Source organism: Dendropsophus ebraccatus, chromosome 14 (genome assembly GCF_027789765.1).
Source record: "Dendropsophus ebraccatus isolate aDenEbr1 chromosome 14, aDenEbr1.pat, whole genome shotgun sequence".
NCBI classification, from domain to species: domain Eukaryota; kingdom Metazoa; phylum Chordata; class Amphibia; order Anura; family Hylidae; genus Dendropsophus; species Dendropsophus ebraccatus.
In genome coordinates this window covers 23,487,618-23,505,653 of record NC_091467.1, presented here as the reverse complement: position 1 = coordinate 23,505,653, position 18,036 = coordinate 23,487,618, and the positions used below count along the sequence as shown (strand labels likewise).

Sequence of the window (18,036 nt, the reverse complement as noted above, 5' to 3'; positions counted from 1 at the left end):
AGCAACGATAAAAATAGGTCCAGGTCTTATAAAGCAATCAACGATTTCTCGTTCGGTCGTTAATCGTTAACTGCATTTCAACCGAACGATTATCGTTTAGATTCGATCGATTTAACGATAATCTGAACGATAATCGTCCGGTGGAATAGGGCCCTAAGGGGCCTATTCGACGGAGCGATAATCAGCCAAATCGGCCGATTATCGCTCTGTGGAATAGAGACTATGATCAGCTGATGATTTAGGTGCAAACCTAAAATCATCAGGCACCGACCGCGCATCGCTGTGTGGAATAGCGACAGGGCCGTATTAACAGCTGCTGCTGCCCTGGGCACTATACCTAAAGTTTCGGCCACATGCATTTCTCTACATGTAGAAACATGGTCTGAATTGCATTTTTCCGGGTTTTCAACTGCTTAAAACATAAACAAATTTCCACATTGAATCAATGATTAAAACCGTATGCATATTGTGTGAAGGAATTCTCACCACAGGATTGGTAGATTGGTAGGTAATAGCTGTAGGTTGGTAGGTAACTGGCAAGTCTGAACGAGGGGTGGGAGACTTAAAAAAAAAAAAAAAATTGTTTACTTAACCCCCGCTCCCTGGTGCTGCCCCCTGAAAGGTACTGCCCTAGGCACCTGACCACGGGTGCCTAGTGGTAAATACGGCCCTGAATAGCGATGCGTGGCGGGCGACCGACGATTTCACAAGCACCATACTTTACCTAAACACTGCAGGTCTTCTCCTGCAACAGTGATTGGCTGAGCAGTGTGTCAGCTCAGACAGGTCGCACTGAAGCTCCTGCTGCGCGCTGGACCGGGAGGAAGAACGAGCGCAGGAGAAGACCTGCAACATGTTTATCGGGCTGTGTAATAGGCCTAGTAGTGCTGAACTAGCAGATTGGCGCTCGTTTACATTATTGATCGGGCCCCCATCAGCCCGTGGAATAGGACCCTAAGCATGTGATCAGTAACTTCAATCAAATGTCAAAAGTAATGACAGTAATACTTTAGGACCTTTAGCCTTCACACCAGGCTCCGCTGTACCCATACAGGCTTATCACCATCTTTCATTGTTTTCAATGAACAATTGTCTACAGCTAAGAGTCCTTTTACATGTGTTTAGATGCATCTTGTGTCTTTCGCTGCAAGCGAGCATCGATCAGCCAGATTGACGCTCATTTGCAACGTCTTAACAAAGCACGATTATTCGCATGACTGGGATTGCTTGTTGCTGATAATTAACCCATGTAAAAGGGTCTTAAAGGAGAACTCTGGCAAAAAACAAATGCTTTCTAATTAACTTGTATTAGAAAGTGCCAGAGATTTGTAATTTACTTCTATTTAAAAAATTCTGACATCTTCTAGTACTTATCAGCTGCTGCATGTCCTGCAGGAAGTGGTGTATTCTCTCCAGTGTGACACAGTGCTCTCTGCTGCCACCTCTGTCCATAGAAAACCTCTCGGTGGCGCTGTCCTTTTTTTTTTTTTAAACAACACGCGGTTCCCTACTTGGCACCGTTCTTCTCCCAAGCACCGGCCTAGCTCAGAGAACTGGGGGCAAGCCTGGCGCCCCCCAGTGTGTTGAAACCACCTCCCCTCAGTGATGCAGCTCCATTACAATCAATGGAGCCACACAGGGCCGTTTCTAGGTAATTTGAACTACAGAGCGAATCTTGCTAAAAGCGCCTTCCCCCCCCCCTTCCTCAAGTGATGTCGGGGGGGGGGGGGGGGGTGCAGTGGCGGTTGTTAGTAGGGAGAAGTAGTGTGTGTATTACGGCTTAGTGCAGTGTTATTCAACCCTTTTCAACTTGGGGCAAAAAAGTCAATCAGTGACTCACAGGTGACGTCTTCTTTGATCTGAGGCGGCACTTTCCTTTTTCCTCTCCATCTGGCCCAGACCTCCATGACGATTTCTTCCAGCTACAATTCATCTCTTTTGAACCTGCCAGACAAACATCTTAGGCTCCGCACTTTTACAACTTCCACTTTTTTTGTGACTTGTGCAGTAAAGTCAGTAGCTATGTGGGTTACCCCCTGTATGTAGGATCCCCTGCTGTACCCCACATATGGTAATAATCCCACCTGTGCCCCTATATAGTAACATCCACCTGTGCTGCATCCGGCATAGTAATAATCCCCCATGCTGCCCCCATAATAATATCCCCCTGTGCTCTGCCCCTTAGTAATATCCCCCTGTGCTCTGCCCCTTAGTAATATACCCCCTGTTCTCTGCCCCTTAGTAATATACCCCTGTGCTCTGACCCTTAGTAATATACCCCCCTGTTCTCTGCCCCTTAGTAATATACCGCTGTGCTCTGCCCCTTAGTAATATCCCTCTGTGCTGTGCCCCTTAGTAATATCCTCCTGTGCTCTGCCCCTTAGTAATATCCCCCTTTGCTCTGCCCCTTAGTAATATACCCCTGTGCTCTGCCCCTTAGTAATATCCCCCTGTGCTCTGCCCCTTAGTAATATACCCCTGTGCTCTGCCCCTTAGTAATATACCCCCCTGTGCTCTGCCCCTTAGTAATATCCCCCTGTGCTCTGCCCCTTAATAATATACCCCCCTGTTCTCTGCTCCTTAGTAATATCCCCCTGTGCTCTGCCCCTTAGTAATATCCCCCTGTGCTCTGCCCCTTAGTAATATACCCGTTCTCTGCCCCTAGTAATATCCCCCTTTGCTCTGCCCCTTAGTAATATACCCCTGTGCTCTGCCCCTTAGTAATATACCCCCTGTTCTCTGCCCCTTAGTAATATACCCCTGTGCTCTGCCCCTTAGTAATTTCCCTCTGTGCTCTGCCCCTTAGTAATATCCCCCTGTTCTCTGCCCCTTAGTAATATCCCCCTGTGCTCTGCCCCTTAGTAATATACCCCTGTGCTCTGCCCTTTAGTAATATACCCCCCCCTGTTCTCTGCTCCTTAGTAATATCCCCCTGTGCTCTGCCCCTTAGTAATATCCCCCTGTGCTCTGCCCCTTAGTAATATCCCTCTGTGCTCTGCCCCTTAGTAATATCCCCCTGTGCTCTGCCCCTTAGTAATATCTCCCTGTGCTCTGCCCCTTAGTAATATACCCCTGTTCTCTGCCCCTTAGTAATATCCCCCTTTGCTCTGCCCCTTAGTAATATATCCCTGTGCTCTGCCCCTTAGTAATATCCCCCTGTGCTCTGCCCCTTAGTAATATACCCCCTGTTCTCTGCCCCTTAGTAATATACCCCTGTGCTCTGCCCCTTAGTAATATCCCTCTGTGCTCTGCCCCTTAGTAATATACCCCCCTGTTCTCTGCCCCTTAGTAATATACCCCTGTGCTCTGCCCCTTAGTAATATCCCTCTGTGCTGTGCCCCTTAGTAATATCCCCCTGTGCTCTGCCCCTTAGTAATATACCCCCTGTTCTCTGCCCCTTAGTAATATACCCCTGTGCTCTGCCCCTTAGTAATATCCCTCTGTGCTCTGCCTCATAGTAATATACCCCTGTGCTCTGCCCCTTAGTAATATACCCCCTGTTCTCTGCCCCTTAGTAATATACCCCTGTGCTCTGCCCCTTAGTAATATCCCTCTGTGCTCTGCCTCATAGTAATATACCCCTGTGCTCTGCCCCTTAGTAATATACCCCTGTGCTCTGCCCCTTAGTAATATACCCCTGTTCTCTGCCCCTTAGTAATATCCCCCTTTGCTCTGCCCCTTAGTAATATATCCCTGTGCTCTGCCCCTTAGTAATATCCCCCTGTGCTCTGCCCCTTAGTAATATACCCCCTGTTCTCTGCCCCTTAGTAATATACCCCTGTGCTCTGCCCCTTAGTAATATCCCTCTGTGCTCTGCCCCTTAGTAATATACCCCCCTGTTCTCTGCCCCTTAGTAATATACCCCTGTGCTCTGCCCCTTAGTAATATCCCTCTGTGCTGTGCCCCTTAGTAATATCCCCCTGTGCTCTGCCCCTTAGTAATATACCCCCTGTTCTCTGCCCCTTAGTAATATACCCCTGTGCTCTGCCCCTTAGTAATATCCCTCTGTGCTCTGCCTCATAGTAATATACCCCTGTGCTCTGCCCCTTAGTAATATACCCCTGTGCTCTGCCCCTTAGTAATATCCCCCAGTGCTCCCCCCTTAGTAATATCCCCCTGTCCCCCCCCCATAGTAATATCCCCCTGTTCCCCCCTTAGTAATATCCCCCAGTGCTCCCCCTTAGTAATATCCCCCTGTTCCCCCCTTAGTAATATCCCCCAGTGCTCTGCCCCTTAGTAATATACCCCCTGTTCTCTGCCCCCTAGTAATATACCCCTGTGCTCTGCCCCTTAGTAATATCCCTCTGTGCTCTGCCCCTTAGTAATATACCCCCCTGTTCTCTGCCCCTTAGTAATATACCCCTGTGCTCTGCCCCTTAGTAATATCCCTCTGTGCTGTGCCCCTTAGTAATATCCCCCTGTGCTCTGCCCCTTAGTAATATACCCCCTGTTCTCTGCCCCTTAGTAATATACCCCTGTGCTCTGCCCCTTAGTAATATCCCTCTGTGCTCTGCCTCATAGTAATATACCCCTGTGCTCTGCCCCTTAGTAATATACCCCTGTGCTCTGCCCCTTAGTAATATCCCCCAGTGATCCCCCCTTAGTAATATCCCCCTGTCCCCCCATAGTAATATCCCCCATTCCCCCCCATAGTAATATTCCCCAGTGCTCCCCCTTAGTAATATCCCCCTGTTCCCCCCTTAGTAATATCCCCCAGTGCTCCCCCTTAGTAATAACCCCCTGTTCCCCCCTTAGTAATATGCCCCCTGTTCTCTGCCCCTTAGTAATATACCCCTGTGCCCTGCCCCTTAGTAATATCCCTCTGTGCTCTGCCCCTTAGTAATATACCCCCCTGTTCTCTGCCCCTTAGTAATAGACCCCCCTGTGCTCTGCCCCTTAGTAATATCCCCCTGTTCTCTGCCCCTTAGTAATATCCCCCTGTGCTCTGCCCCTTAGTAATATACCCCCCTGTTCTCTGCTCCTTAGTAATATCCCCCTGTGCTCTGCCCCTTAGTAATATACCCCTGTGCTCTGCCCCTTAGTAATATACCCCTGTGCTCTGCCCCTTAGTAATATACCCCCCTGTGCTCTGCCCCTTAGTAATATCCGCCTGTGCTCTGCCCCTTAGTAATATACCCCCCTGTTCTCTGCTCCTTAGTAATATCCCCCTGTGCTCTGCCCCTTAGTAATATTCCCCTGTGCTCTGCCCCTTAGTAATATACCCCTGTGCTCTTCCCCTTAGTAATATCCCCCTGTGCTCTGCCCCTTAGTAATATCTCCCTGTGCTCTGCCCCTTAGTAATATACCCCTGTTCTCTGCCCCTTAGTAATATCCCCCTTTGCTCTGCCCCTTAGTAATATACCCCTGTGCTCTGCCCCTTAGTAATATCCCCCTGTGCTCTGCCCCTTAGTAATATACCCCCTGTTCTCTGCCCCTTAGTAATATACCCCTGTGCTCTGCCCCTTAGTAATATCTCCCTGTGCTCTGCCCCTTAGTAATATACCCCCCTGTTCTCTGCCCCTTAGTAATATACCCCTGTGCTCTGCCCCTTAGTAATATCCCTCTGTGCTGTGCCCCTTAGTAATATCCCCCTGTGCTCTGCCCCTTAGTAATATACCCCCTGTTCTCTGCCCCTTAGTAATATACCCCTGTGCTCTGCCCCTTAGTAATATCCCTCTGTGCTCTGCCTCTTAGTAATATACCCCTGTGCTCTGCCCCTTAGTAATATACCCCTGTGCTCTGCCCCTTAGTAATATCCCCCAGTGCTCCCCCCCTTAGTAATATCCCCCATTCCCCCCCCATAGTAATTTCCCCCAGTGCTCCCCCTTAGTAATATCCCCCTGTTCCCCCCTTAGTAATATCCCCCAGTGCTCCCCCCCTTAGTAATATCCCCCAGTGCTCCCCCCTTAGTAATATCCCCCAGTGCTCCCCCCTTAGTAATATTTCCCTGTTCCCCCCTTAGTAATATCCCCCAGTGCTCCCCCCTTAGTAATATCCCCCAGTGCTCCCCCTTTAGTAATATCCCCCTGTTCCCCCCTTAGTAATATCCCCCAGTGCTCCCCCCTTAGTAATATCCCGCTCCCCCCCCCCAAGTTATTATATTCCAAAGTGCTCCCCCCTTTAGTAATATCCCCCTGCCCCCCCATAGTAATAATCCCACCTATTCTGTCACCATATTAATAATCCCCCTGTGCTTCCCCCCCCCCCCCCAAAAAAAACAAAAAAAAAAAACAACATACAAACAAACATTATACTCACCTTACAGCAACATCCAGCTGGTCCCTGTCTCCTCTTCAGCCTGCGAGGAGCAGGCCACCGCCGCTGCCCCCGCGCACATCTTCTCCATCCAGCAGGCTCAGTGATATGATGTCACCCTGCTAGAGGGAGAGGATGTGTGAGGGGGGCGGCAGCCTGACAGGTGCTGAGCGCTCGGAGGAGCGCGGTCCGGGAGGGGGGAGCTGAGAGATCAGCTGATCGGGCGGCCGGGGTGAGTTATGAGGCGGGCGGCCGGGGCGAGCGATGAGGCAGGCAGCCGGCCAGCCGTCTGGGGGTGCCACCAGCGCCCCCAAGCTGTCGCCGCCCCGTGTGCCTCTAGAAACGGCCATGGAGCCACATCACAGAGGGAAGGGGATATGGTCACATTGGGGGGCAGCGGACTTGCCCTCAGTTCTCTGAGCTAGGTTGTGCTTGGGAAAAGACCGATGCAAAGCATGGCAACTGGGTTAGAAAAAAAGGACCACGCCACCATGATCCCGGCGTTGGCACCGAGTGGCTAAGCAAAAAACAAACAAACAAACAAACTTTACCTCCACTCTAACGGGCTGTGTATTCTTCAGTGCAGCACCTGAGAAGGATTGTGTAAAATTCTTCTAGAAAAATAAATTGCTCTGTAAAATAAAAAGGTTTTCTTATATATATATTGGTCCAAAAGTAGGTGGACAGTATACGGTAATAGGGTTATGAAGGGGGAGATTTATTAAACATGGTGTAAAGTGAAAGTGCCTCAGTTGCCCCTAGCAACCAATCAGATTCCACTTTTCATTACTCATAGACTCTTTGGAAAATGAAAGGTGGAATCTGATTGGTTGCTAGGGGCGACTGAGCCAGCTCTACTTTACACCATGTTTGATAAATCTTCCCCTTCATAACCCTATTACGCATATGTGAACCACTATATATATATATATATATATATATATATATATATATATATATATATATATACACATATATATAAAATGATTTTGGTAAACATATATCTTAGGGACTGTTTGCCCAGGGCTAAGTCAATACATCTGACATATTTTTCATCTTGGACTGTGACCTGTTCTCGGACAAAACAAGGAAAACACACACAGCTCACTCGCACGCTTGGCTAAGTGCACACAACCAGTAACCACTACTGGTATATACTAGACAATCACTGTGTCTTCACAAGTGTCCACAAGTCTGAGTGTGATAATGGTAATGGACAATTGTGAATACAGGCATACACCATAATAGTCATTGATGGTTGATGGTTAATGCATAAAAAATCATTGTGATCCGTAAACTCACGTGAGGCTAATGTCAGCGGAAGACATTGCTATCGGGCACACAACGCTCTGGAAAACCATCTCATGCAACGGGAATGGGACCAACACTGAAATGGAAAGAATTGCACAATTATTTGGGATTTGGACTAAAAATACTGACTACGATGACCTCTAAATCCTGACCAAAGTACCATGTATGAAGCAAGCCATCCGTGTCTGTATCCACGGCACAGAAATCTGCCCAGCCGCCTCCGATTCCTGCACTGGATTCTCTTCCAAATCTGCAATACCATGAAATCTGTCATGTGGAAATTCCCTTACAGGAAAACCAAGCGTCTACAAGAAAACGCTGCCCGTCCTAAGTCTTCACATAATAGGGTTCTGACATGTTTATCTACAATAGTGGAAACCAAGGTCTGTAATGGAAAAGCCTTGTGTAAATCCTCCCAGATGTTAACCCTCTATCGGTGCCATAGCAAGTGAAAGCTGAGGCTGATTATAATACTGGACTGTGTTAGCCGAAGTCATCTGACTATAAAGTGGGACCTGGTAGCCGGAATCTTCCTGCTTTTATTTCCCTTATATACACTGCATTATGCCCTGTGGAAAATGCTAAATCTAAAAAACACACAAGGTTTAAGATTTGGCTGCAAAATAGGCAAAATGCAACTTACTTCCACTGCAGACATGAAGCATACCCAAGTGCATCACCCCTAAATCTCAAATCTTCCAGTACTTATCAGCTGCTGTATGTCCTGCAGGAAATGGTGTTATCTTTCCAGTCTGACACAGTGCTGCCACCTCTGTCCATGTCAGGAACTGTCCATAGCAGGAGAGGTTTTCTATGGGGATTTGCTCCTGCTCTGGACAGTTCCTGACATGGACAGAGGTGTCAGCAGAGAGCACTGTGTCAGACTGGAAAGAACACACCACTTCCTGCAGGATATACAGCAGCTGATAAGTACGGGAAGACTTGAGAGTTTTAAAAAGAAGTAATTAACAAATCTATATAATTTTCTGACACCAATTGATTTTATGACTTTTTTTTCCCTTTGGAGTTCCCCTTTAATAGGTTTCTGACAGAAGACGATTTACAATTACTGGTGTGTTTTTTAAATAATAATAATTATTATTATTATTATTCTACATCTTTTTAATTCATATTAGTAAGTATCATAATGCCTATCTAGCCATTTGTTTGTTTACACCCCTTTTTTCCTGCTGACATGGATATCTTCTAGGGTCAAATAAGAAGCTTTTCGGAGACACCGCCTCCATCAACTGATGGGCATACCTTTATTATCCCCATAGTTCTTTCTAGCACCGAGACATCCCTTCTTATTAATAATCTGTAAGGCTGAAGTTCCCCGGGGGCGTGTCCAGCACTGCAAGAGCCCGCCCATGATTAGCCAGGCCATCTCCTCTTATCTCCCTCTTCTGAGAGGAGAAGGCTTCAGTGATGAACAACAACTCCCATCATGTGCTGACATGAGCTTCACACTGGCAGGTCTTTGCGTTAATAGTTTTTCAACAGCTGGAAAGCAACAGGTTGGGGAAAACTGCTGTAGGTAATGGCCAGGCTGTGACAGCTCTATCCTTTCCAATGCAGAAGTTGGATGACTGCTAAAGCTTTTATTATTTTTAGGGTTGCCAAACTGTAAACTACAGCAAATAATATATGACAATAACTCCCAAAGATCAATTTACTGTAGACTTTGAGGATACATTCATGTCTTTATTTTACATTGTAGTCAATGGGATTTTGCAGTAACCATACAGTACTTAGCCCGTCCTACCTCGTCACAGTTTTTCAGCAGCACTCCTCCTCCCGGTACATAACATTAGGTTGGCGGCATATGGAGAGTGCTAGAAAGGACCAGAAGAATAAAGTATTACACAAAGTTTATTTTCTATATTCCTCTATTCACAATAGGCTCAGTGCCCTCAGTGTTAAAGGGGAACTCCAGCAATTTTATTTTTGTTGGATTTATAAATATTTGTAATTTACTTCTATTTAAAAACCTCCAGTCTTCCAGTACTTATCAGCTGCTGTATGTCCTGAAAACACAAGCAGGCTTAGACAAGCTGAGTGTGCCTATGTAAAGGGGGCAGGAAAAATAGCTGAATTATTATTCAGCTAATAGCATTAGAAGGTTTATTGATACCTTAAAGAGGTACTTCAGCTATTCTTTTTTTTTCTTCTATATCATCTGGTGTCAGAAAGTGCCAGAGATTTGTAATTTACTTCTATTAAAAAAATCTCCAGTCTTCCAGTACTTATCAACTGCTGTATGTCCTGCAGGAAGTGGTATATTCTTTCCAGTGCTCTCTGCTGCCACCTCTGTCCATATCAGGAGCTGTCCAGATCAGTAGCAAATCCCCATAGAAAACCTTTTCTGCTCTGGACAGTTCCTGTCTCGGACACAGGTGGCAGCAGAGAGCACTGTGTCAGACTGGAAAGGAAACACTACTTCCTGCAGGATATACAGCAGCTGATGAGTTCTGGAAGACTTAAGATTTTTAAATAGAAGTAAATTACAAATCTATATACCTTTCTGACACCAGTAGATCTGAAAGAAAAAAAAGATTTTGCTGATGTTCCCCTTTAATAACCACACTGCGCACAATTGTGTCATCTCCAAATGGAGATTTCTTGCCAAAAAAAGAAAAAACTTAAACAGAAACAAAAGCATTCTTTGGCTCATGACCTGCAGAAGATCCAGCCAGTGAAAGAGACCGAGTAAGGAAGTCCCCCAAACCATCAGCCTATGACCCCCCCCCCCCCCCATTTCCTCTCGGGGTGTTTTCTGGATGTCTGCTCTAGATACGCACCCATGCAATCCTGAAATCTTCTGTAATTATCTCCATCTATTAGTGTGCAGAAGAGAAGATGTTACGTCTAATTACATAGCAACAAAATCCACTTGTGTGAGCGGCGAGCGGAGGAGGTCAGTGGATAAAGTTTCTCTAAAAACAATCCAGTGCTCGGAGAAGTCTCTTCCAGAATCCTCCTTCTCTGCGGCACTGATGATACTGGCAGATGGATGTAGGAATAGTGAGGTGGAATGACATGTGAGGTAATGGTAATGGGAGCTTATCTTCACCACTCACACCCTCACTACAGGGAGCAGAGTTTTTATGGTCCTAACACCATCCATACAAATAAGATATCTACTACTCCTACTCCTTGGATGTGGAAGAAGGATACGTGAGCTAGACACCTCCATCAGTGCTGGCGGACTAGTATCAATAAGGATAAGGCCAGAGACCCATAACTGGGATCTGTGTCCCCACCTATAATACTAGAACAGGGGTAGGGGACCTTGGCTCTCCAGCTGTTGCCAAACTACAACTCCCATCATGCCTGGACAGCCAAAGCTTTAGCTTTGGCTGTCCAGGCATGATGGGAGTTGTAGTTTGGCAACAGCTGGAGAGCCAAGGTTCCCTACCCCTGTACTAGACTATGCATCCATGAGGGTATGTTCACACTGAGGAATAGGTGAGTGTTCAGCGAGGGGTAGGTTCACACTACGGAACCCGAGCGGAGAATTTCCGACTCATTCCATCGCTCGTACCCGTTCACGGCCGCGCGCCTCTCCGCCTGTGCCATACACACCATTCTCTGCATGGGCGGATTCCGCATTCTTCCGAAAGAATTGACATGCCCATTCTTTCGGCGGATAGCGGAATCAGGTCGCCCATAGAATGGTGTCTATGGAGCCGGCGGAAAGGCACACGGCCGTGAACGGGTCCGAGCTACGGAATCCGGCGGAAATTCTCCACTTGGGTTCCGTAGTGTGAACCTACCCTTATTCATCTCTGGCAGAATAGGAGCAGAATTCAAGCAGAGTTTAAAGCAGAATTCAAGTCCTATTGACGTCTATAGGATTCTTCTAGCGGACATATCAATAATTTAGACGGTAAGCAGATCCGCGGCTGACTTTTTTAGCAAGGAAATTCCGCAGTGTGAACAAAGAGGCGGAAAGCCCATTAAAGCCAATGTACATTTACAATGTTCATTTTTTACGGGCGGAATTTCAGGCCGATTCTGTGTGCGCTTTGACGCGAAATCCGCCTGAAATTCTGTGCGTATTTCTCAGTGTGAACGTACCCTAATACATCTATAATCTATTTGTATGATGTCTGTATACTAGTTAGCCAGTGGCATACTGAAAAAAGAGCAGTCCCCATAGAAATTATAAAATGGGTCCCCTATGATGGTGCCTTGTTTTGTACCTTGTCTGTATCCATCATTGTGCCTGTTCTGATGATTCCCCATCTCTTTTGATTCCTAATAATTCAGCTCCTCTAGAGAAGAGGGTCTTGCCACCCAGTAACATTCAGAATCAGACCAACCACGGCAGGTCCCCTCTCTCTTCCTGGAAGAATAGCAGTTCTATGGTCCTTATGATACATATACGCTTCAGCACATAACATGAATCCAGACGCCTGGCCTGACTGACCCCCCTATGGGCACTCACAGGGGCTTTCCCAGATACATAGTTAGTTACATAGTTACATAGTTAATACGGTTGAAAAAAGACACATGTCCGAGAAACTGTAACAACTGAACTAAAGAAGATGAACCAAACATTTAAACTTAGTTTTATATCGAAGGGGACAGACTTTTTAATAACTTTTTTTTTATCTGTCAAAAGCTAGCATCATCCCCTATTAAAGTGGGTACTCCAGAGAAACAAAAATGTTTTTAAATCAACTGGTTTTAGAAATTTATACTTGTAAATTACTTCTATTTGAAAATCCCCAGTCTTCCAGTACTTATCAGCTGCTGTATGTCCTGCAGGAAGTGGTGTATTCTTTCCAGTCTGACACAGTGCTCTCTGCTGCCACCTCTGTCCAGAGCAGTAGCAAATCTCCATAGAAAACCTTGTCTGTCCTGGACAGTTCTTGACATGGAGGTGGCAGAAGAGCACTGTTTCTGACTGAAAAGGGCACATCACTTCCCGCAGGACATGCAGCAGCTGATAAGTACTGGAAGACTGGAGATTTTAAAACAGAAGCAAATTACAAATATAAATTTCTTACACCACTTGATTTGAAAACTATTATTTTTCACCAGAGTACCCCTATAAAGACACAGTATGTTGACTCTGTATGCATCTGTTCACATGCTTTAGTGCCGATAATTTAAAGCTGAGCCCTTTGTTTTCCTTTTTTTCTGAGACTGATTCTTGTTATTTTGTTGTCTTATTTTATTACATTTCTTTTTGTAGTCTGTAAAATGTAAAAATAAGCAGTGCTTGAAGAATTGCCATTTTATTATTTGGATGTGGTTTTTGTTAATAACCACTTCTACTTTATTGCAATTTTTCTCTATGATAGTTTATTATGCCTTTTTGTGCCCGTCTTTTGTAGGAGCACACACGTCTTAGCAGTGTATGTGTGTGTGTGTATATATATATACAGTATATATCACCGTTACCTTATATTTCTTATATACCATTGGCTGCTTTTTTTCTGATAGAAATTCAATAGAATACCTTTTATAAAAATACAGAAATGATTAGAATGTACATTGTTATCTGGCCACATGAGATATTGCTTGGTAGATCGGCAGAAATTCTGATACGTATGGAGGCAATCTCATTTTCCCTTGATATAAAGAAATACAGTTCAGGAGGGAAGTATTTTTAGGAAAAAAAATGAGCTCAAGAACAAGAGGACACAGTGAGAGGTTATTGGGGGAAAGATCAGAAGCAAGGTGAGAAAATATTACTTTACTGAAAGAGTAGTAGATGCTTGGAACAAACTTTCAGCAGATGTAGTTGATAACTCTACATTAAGGGTCCTATTACATGGAACGATAATTGGCCAAATCGGGACAATCATCAGGTGCCGGCCGTGCACCGCTACGTGTAATAGTGATGGGCAGCAGTCCCGGCTGTGATTCAGATGCTGCTGCTGCCAAGACCAGAAAGCTGCGGATCACAGTAGAGAAGACCAGGAGCGTGGAGAGGTAAGGTATCAAGGGCTGCATGGACATTGCTAACAATGTCTATGCAGCCCTTACTGCTTGATTATCGGTCCATTTAATAGGTCCAGTAAACGAGCGCAGATCTAGCAGATCGGCACTCGTTTACTAAACTGATCGGGCCGTAGTCAGCCGTGTAATAGGACCCTAAGTGAATGTAAACCTCCCTGGGATAAACATCCATCTAGCCTAAGGTAATAAGAAGGGAAATACTACAAGGGCGCACTAGATGGACCAGGTGGTCTTTTTTTGCCAACAATTTTCTATGTTTCTATAAGCTGAGATGGGACGGGTATATTGAAATGATCCGAGCATTTGGAGATAAGCGGCATATAATACACCAGGCAGCCCCTTATCCACAATATGTCCTCTTGGATAACTGCAACAAACAAAATTGGCCTATAAATCTTATCTATATGAGGAAGAATATGGATTACTACACAGAAAGGACTTATACTTCCAGGTATAGGCTTACCGAGAATACTTCTTTAGCTATCTCACATTCACATACCCCCTGTGGTCAAGCAGTTCCTTCAAGGAAAACGTGGGAACAGCTTGAACAGTTTTCTCTTATTATTTCGGAAAGAAGCGGTGTATGTGGAGCGGGCTGGCCACTAGATGGGGTGCAGTAACACGTCCTATCTCCAGCTATGTATTTAGGCTCCAGTTGCTTCTAATAAACAGAACATCCCACACTTACTGTCTGCATCTCCTTCAGATGCTCAGGGAGGGGATCATCATATATTACAGTGGAGGTTACTTTTGTATGGGGTATGGTGAGGAGTGGAGGCAGCTGAGAGGTAAGGACAGCCAGGCACTGAGGAGTTGGGGTGCCACCTCTGGGGTCTGAGGATGCTGTGGATCCCCGTCTTCTTCTTGGCACTGCTAGTCACCACTGAGGGAATTGTCAGGACCTGGGACTACTCACCTGTGTCGGGTAAGTTGTGATTTTTTTTCTACATTAAAATGTTACCTGAATACTGTCAACCATACATCATGTCTGCATAAACCGCTACCCCTAACCCTAGTAAGTTTCCATAGTACTCCATTTCCAGACAGGTGGCATGTACATGAGAAGAGCACGTACGCAATAATAAGCCTTCCACTCTGATTCTATCTCCGACACCATATCTATCTATTATATATCTCCTATCTATCTATCTGTCTATCTATCTATCTTCTATCTATTATCTATCTATCTCCTATCTATTTATCTATCTATTATCTATCTATCTATCTATCTATTATCTATCTATTATCTATCTATCTATCTATCTATCTATCTCCTATCTCTCTCCTATCTATCTATCTATCTATCTATCTATCTATCTATCTATCTATCTATTATCTATCTATCTATCTATCTATCTATCTATCTATCTATCTATTATATATCTCCTATCTATCTATCTATCTATCTATCTATCTATCTATCTATCTATCTATCTATCTCCTATCTCTCTCCTATCTATCTATCTATCTATCTATCTATCTATCTATCTATCTATCTATCTATCTATCTCCTATCTATCTATCTCTCTATCTATCTCTTATCTTCTATCTATCTATCTATCTATCTATCTATCTATCTATCTATTATATATCTCCTATCTATCTATCTATCTATCTATCTATCTATCTATCTATCTATCTATCTATCTAAAGATGTTGTGCCACATGCAGTACATTAGGTAACATATAGATAAATTATATACTAAAAAAAACACAAAGAACAAAAAAACACAAAAGAGCAAATAGTCAAAAAAGATGAAGAAGGTACAAACAATAAATCCTGAAAACTGATCACAAGCTTATAAAAACAACTATATAAACTATATACAAACTTATAATAAAGAGCATTTCCCCTGATTTGTTCTCGTAGGTGATGCCTGCTACAATGCTTATAAATACTACCGGCACCACAGTCACTAATAGGGGAATTTATATTTTTCCGGCCATATTCACTTCTATAAACTTGCAAGCCGGAAAAGTATAGTGAAAAAAGCAGAAATCATAACGTGTCCCCCAAGGGTTTCTCACATCCTCCGAGATGACAATGTGTCTTATAAAGCACTGAACACAATAATCTACTTGTATACATATAAACCTCTAGTGTAATGTTATCTATGTAATATAGGAAGTAATGTTACATTGCTTGTGTGTAGTCTATGGGGCCCAGTAAAACAGCACCTGTTATGTCCCCAAACCCTTATTCTGTGTGGTTCCTATCTGTATATATTTTTTTTCTGTTGGTATGCCCCATTCCCCCCACTCATTTCAACACCCTATATGCTATTAATGAATACATTGACAACTGGGCGGTCTTCTCCACCAAATCTCATGACCCTTAGTTGCTGTAACATTGTCCAATCAGAGCAGCTCATACAGTACTTCACTAGATCTCTCAGTGTGACCCATGCTAATTGGACAGTGTCACAGCCGCTGAGGTTAACTTTACTTTAACACTGGGAGGTCAAACTATTAGTGAATATTTTTAAGATCAAGTAAGATGTAGAACTCCATTGATATACCTAAGGCTAAGGTTCCGGCCTGGAAGAATTGTGCAATCTGACAGAATGACTGACTGAGGTTTATAACTGACAGGGCTCTATGCGGCCTGCGCTCCATTCATTAGAGTGTCAATTACATCCCTGTTCTCGGGACCAATGGGGGAACCCCAGTAATCGGCTTGTTATCCCTATCCTATGAATGGAGGATGACAAGCTGAGATGGGAATACCTCTGTAAGACTAATGTCAATGCTATCAGTCCAATCCACCATACACATACAATATTTGGCCAGTTCATTGTTCAATAAAATTTTATTTAACAATGTAAAAATGTTGCTAAACCAGGAAATATCTGGGCAGCTTATAGTCAATAAGACTGAGCTATGCCTCACCAACAACTAGGGGGCGCCTCGCCAATGCAGCCCACCGCTCAGCAGGGGGAGGAAAAAAGAGCTTCATTATAATGTATCCAATGTAGCACATCAGAATGGTTTACATTTAGAATTGTAGGCATACAGCTGCTTGTTCTACAGCAGAGCCGTATAGGAGTCTATAGGTGCCATATTACAATGTGGAGCTTGGACAAAGCACAGAGCACAGACATTTGCATGACACCTGTAGTATATGTAGTATAGCACATCTTGTTAACATACCTGCTATGGCAACAATACTGCCTGCAGGGGCGAAACCTAAAAATAAAAATCATATTTATCATATTTAGTTTTTGGGACTATTTAAAACACTTGGAAGCCATGATAGTGATGCCAGGTCATTACAGATGGTTCATGTATCATCACAGATGAAAAGGTGAAGCTTGTGTACAATAGTACTATTAAATTCTGGAGAATTAACCTAATGTGCGCTGGACGCTATAGACACTATGGGTGTCACAGGCATTGTTGGGGGGGTCCTAATTAGATGATTCTATGGAATCATAACCTACTTACTCCCTCCCCTCACCTTGTAGACTGTAAGCCCTAGGGGGCAGGGTCCTCTCGCCTTATGTACCCGTCTGCCATTTACTGTAGGCCATTGTGGAAAGCCTCCTCTCTTCTTATGTACCAGTCTGACACTTACTATAAGCCCTCGGGGGCAGGGTCCTCTATCCTTATAAACTAGTCTGCCATTTTTTATAGGCCCTCGGGGGCAGGGTCCTCTATCCTTTTATACTAGTCTGCCATTTACTATAGGCCCCCGGGGGCAGGGTCCTCTCTCCTTATATACTAGTCTGCCATTTACTATAAGCCCTCGGGGGCAGGGTCCTCTCTCCTTATGTATTGGTATGCCATTTATTGTAAGCCCTTGGAGGCAGGGTCCTCTATCCTTATATACTAGTCTGCCATTTACTATAGGCCCTCGGGGGCAGGGTCCTCTATCCTTTTATACTAGTCTGCCATTTACTATAAGCCCTCGGGGGCAGGGTCCTCTCTCCTTATGTACTGGTCTGCCATTTACTGTAAGCCCTTGGATCCAGGCTCCTCTCTCCTTATGTACTGGTCTGCCATTTACTATAGGCCCTCGGGGGCAGGGTCCTCTCTCCTTATGTACTGGTCTGCCATTTACTGTAAGCCCTTGGATCCAGGCTCCTCTCTCCTTATGTACTGGTCTGCCATTTACTATAGGCCTTCGGGGGCAGGGTCCTCTCTCCTTATGTACTGGTCTGCCATTTACTATAGGCCCTCGGGGGCAGGATCCTCTCTCCTTATGTACTGGTCTGCCATTTACTATAGGCCCTCGTGGGCAGGGTCCTCTCTCCTTATGTACTGGTATACCATTTACTATAGGCCCTCGGGGACAGGGTCCTCTCTCCTTATGTATTGGTATGCCATTTATTGTAAGCCCTTGGAGGCAGGGTCCTCTATCCTTATATACTAGTCTGCCATTTACTATAGGCCCTCGGGGGCAGGGTCCTCTCTCCTTATGTACTGGTCTGCCATTTACTGTAAGCCCTTGGGGGCAGGGTCCTCTCTCCTTATGTACTGGTCTGCCATTTACTGTAA

The 18,036-nt window shown here is 44.8% G+C and overlaps 2 protein-coding genes across 5 annotated transcripts in view; one reads left to right on the top strand and one right to left on the bottom strand.

Moving 5' to 3' along the window:
* LOC138772168 (dickkopf-related protein 3-like) overlaps positions 1–18,036 on the bottom strand; it is a 114,196-nt gene that overhangs the window by 15,422 nt on the left and 80,738 nt on the right. Inside the window, exons 1-8 of one of the 3 annotated variants that reach the window (XM_069952368.1) lie at positions 14,288–14,453; positions 14,003–14,200; positions 12,979–13,036; positions 10,368–10,403; positions 9,332–9,401; positions 7,727–7,816; positions 7,558–7,642; positions 6,807–6,887 (exon numbers count right to left, since the gene is read on the bottom strand). The gene's annotated coding sequence lies outside the window, so the exon portion shown is untranslated. Of the gene's footprint in view, positions 1–6,806; positions 6,949–7,557; positions 7,643–7,726; positions 7,817–9,331; positions 9,402–10,367; positions 10,404–12,978; positions 13,037–14,002; positions 14,201–14,287; positions 14,454–18,036 lie in introns of those variants that run through there. The other 2 variants (XM_069952369.1, XM_069952370.1) reach the window with 2 other exon arrangements.
* Positions 14,187–18,036, top strand: part of PLXDC1 (plexin domain containing 1) — a 60,178-nt gene continuing 56,328 nt past the window's right edge. For both annotated transcript variants that reach the window (XM_069952360.1, XM_069952359.1), the window contains exon 1: positions 14,187–14,464. In XM_069952360.1, the coding sequence (XP_069808461.1) occupies positions 14,380–14,464 (85 nt within the window). In that variant the 5' untranslated portion in view covers positions 14,187–14,379. The remainder of the gene's footprint in view (positions 14,465–18,036) is intronic.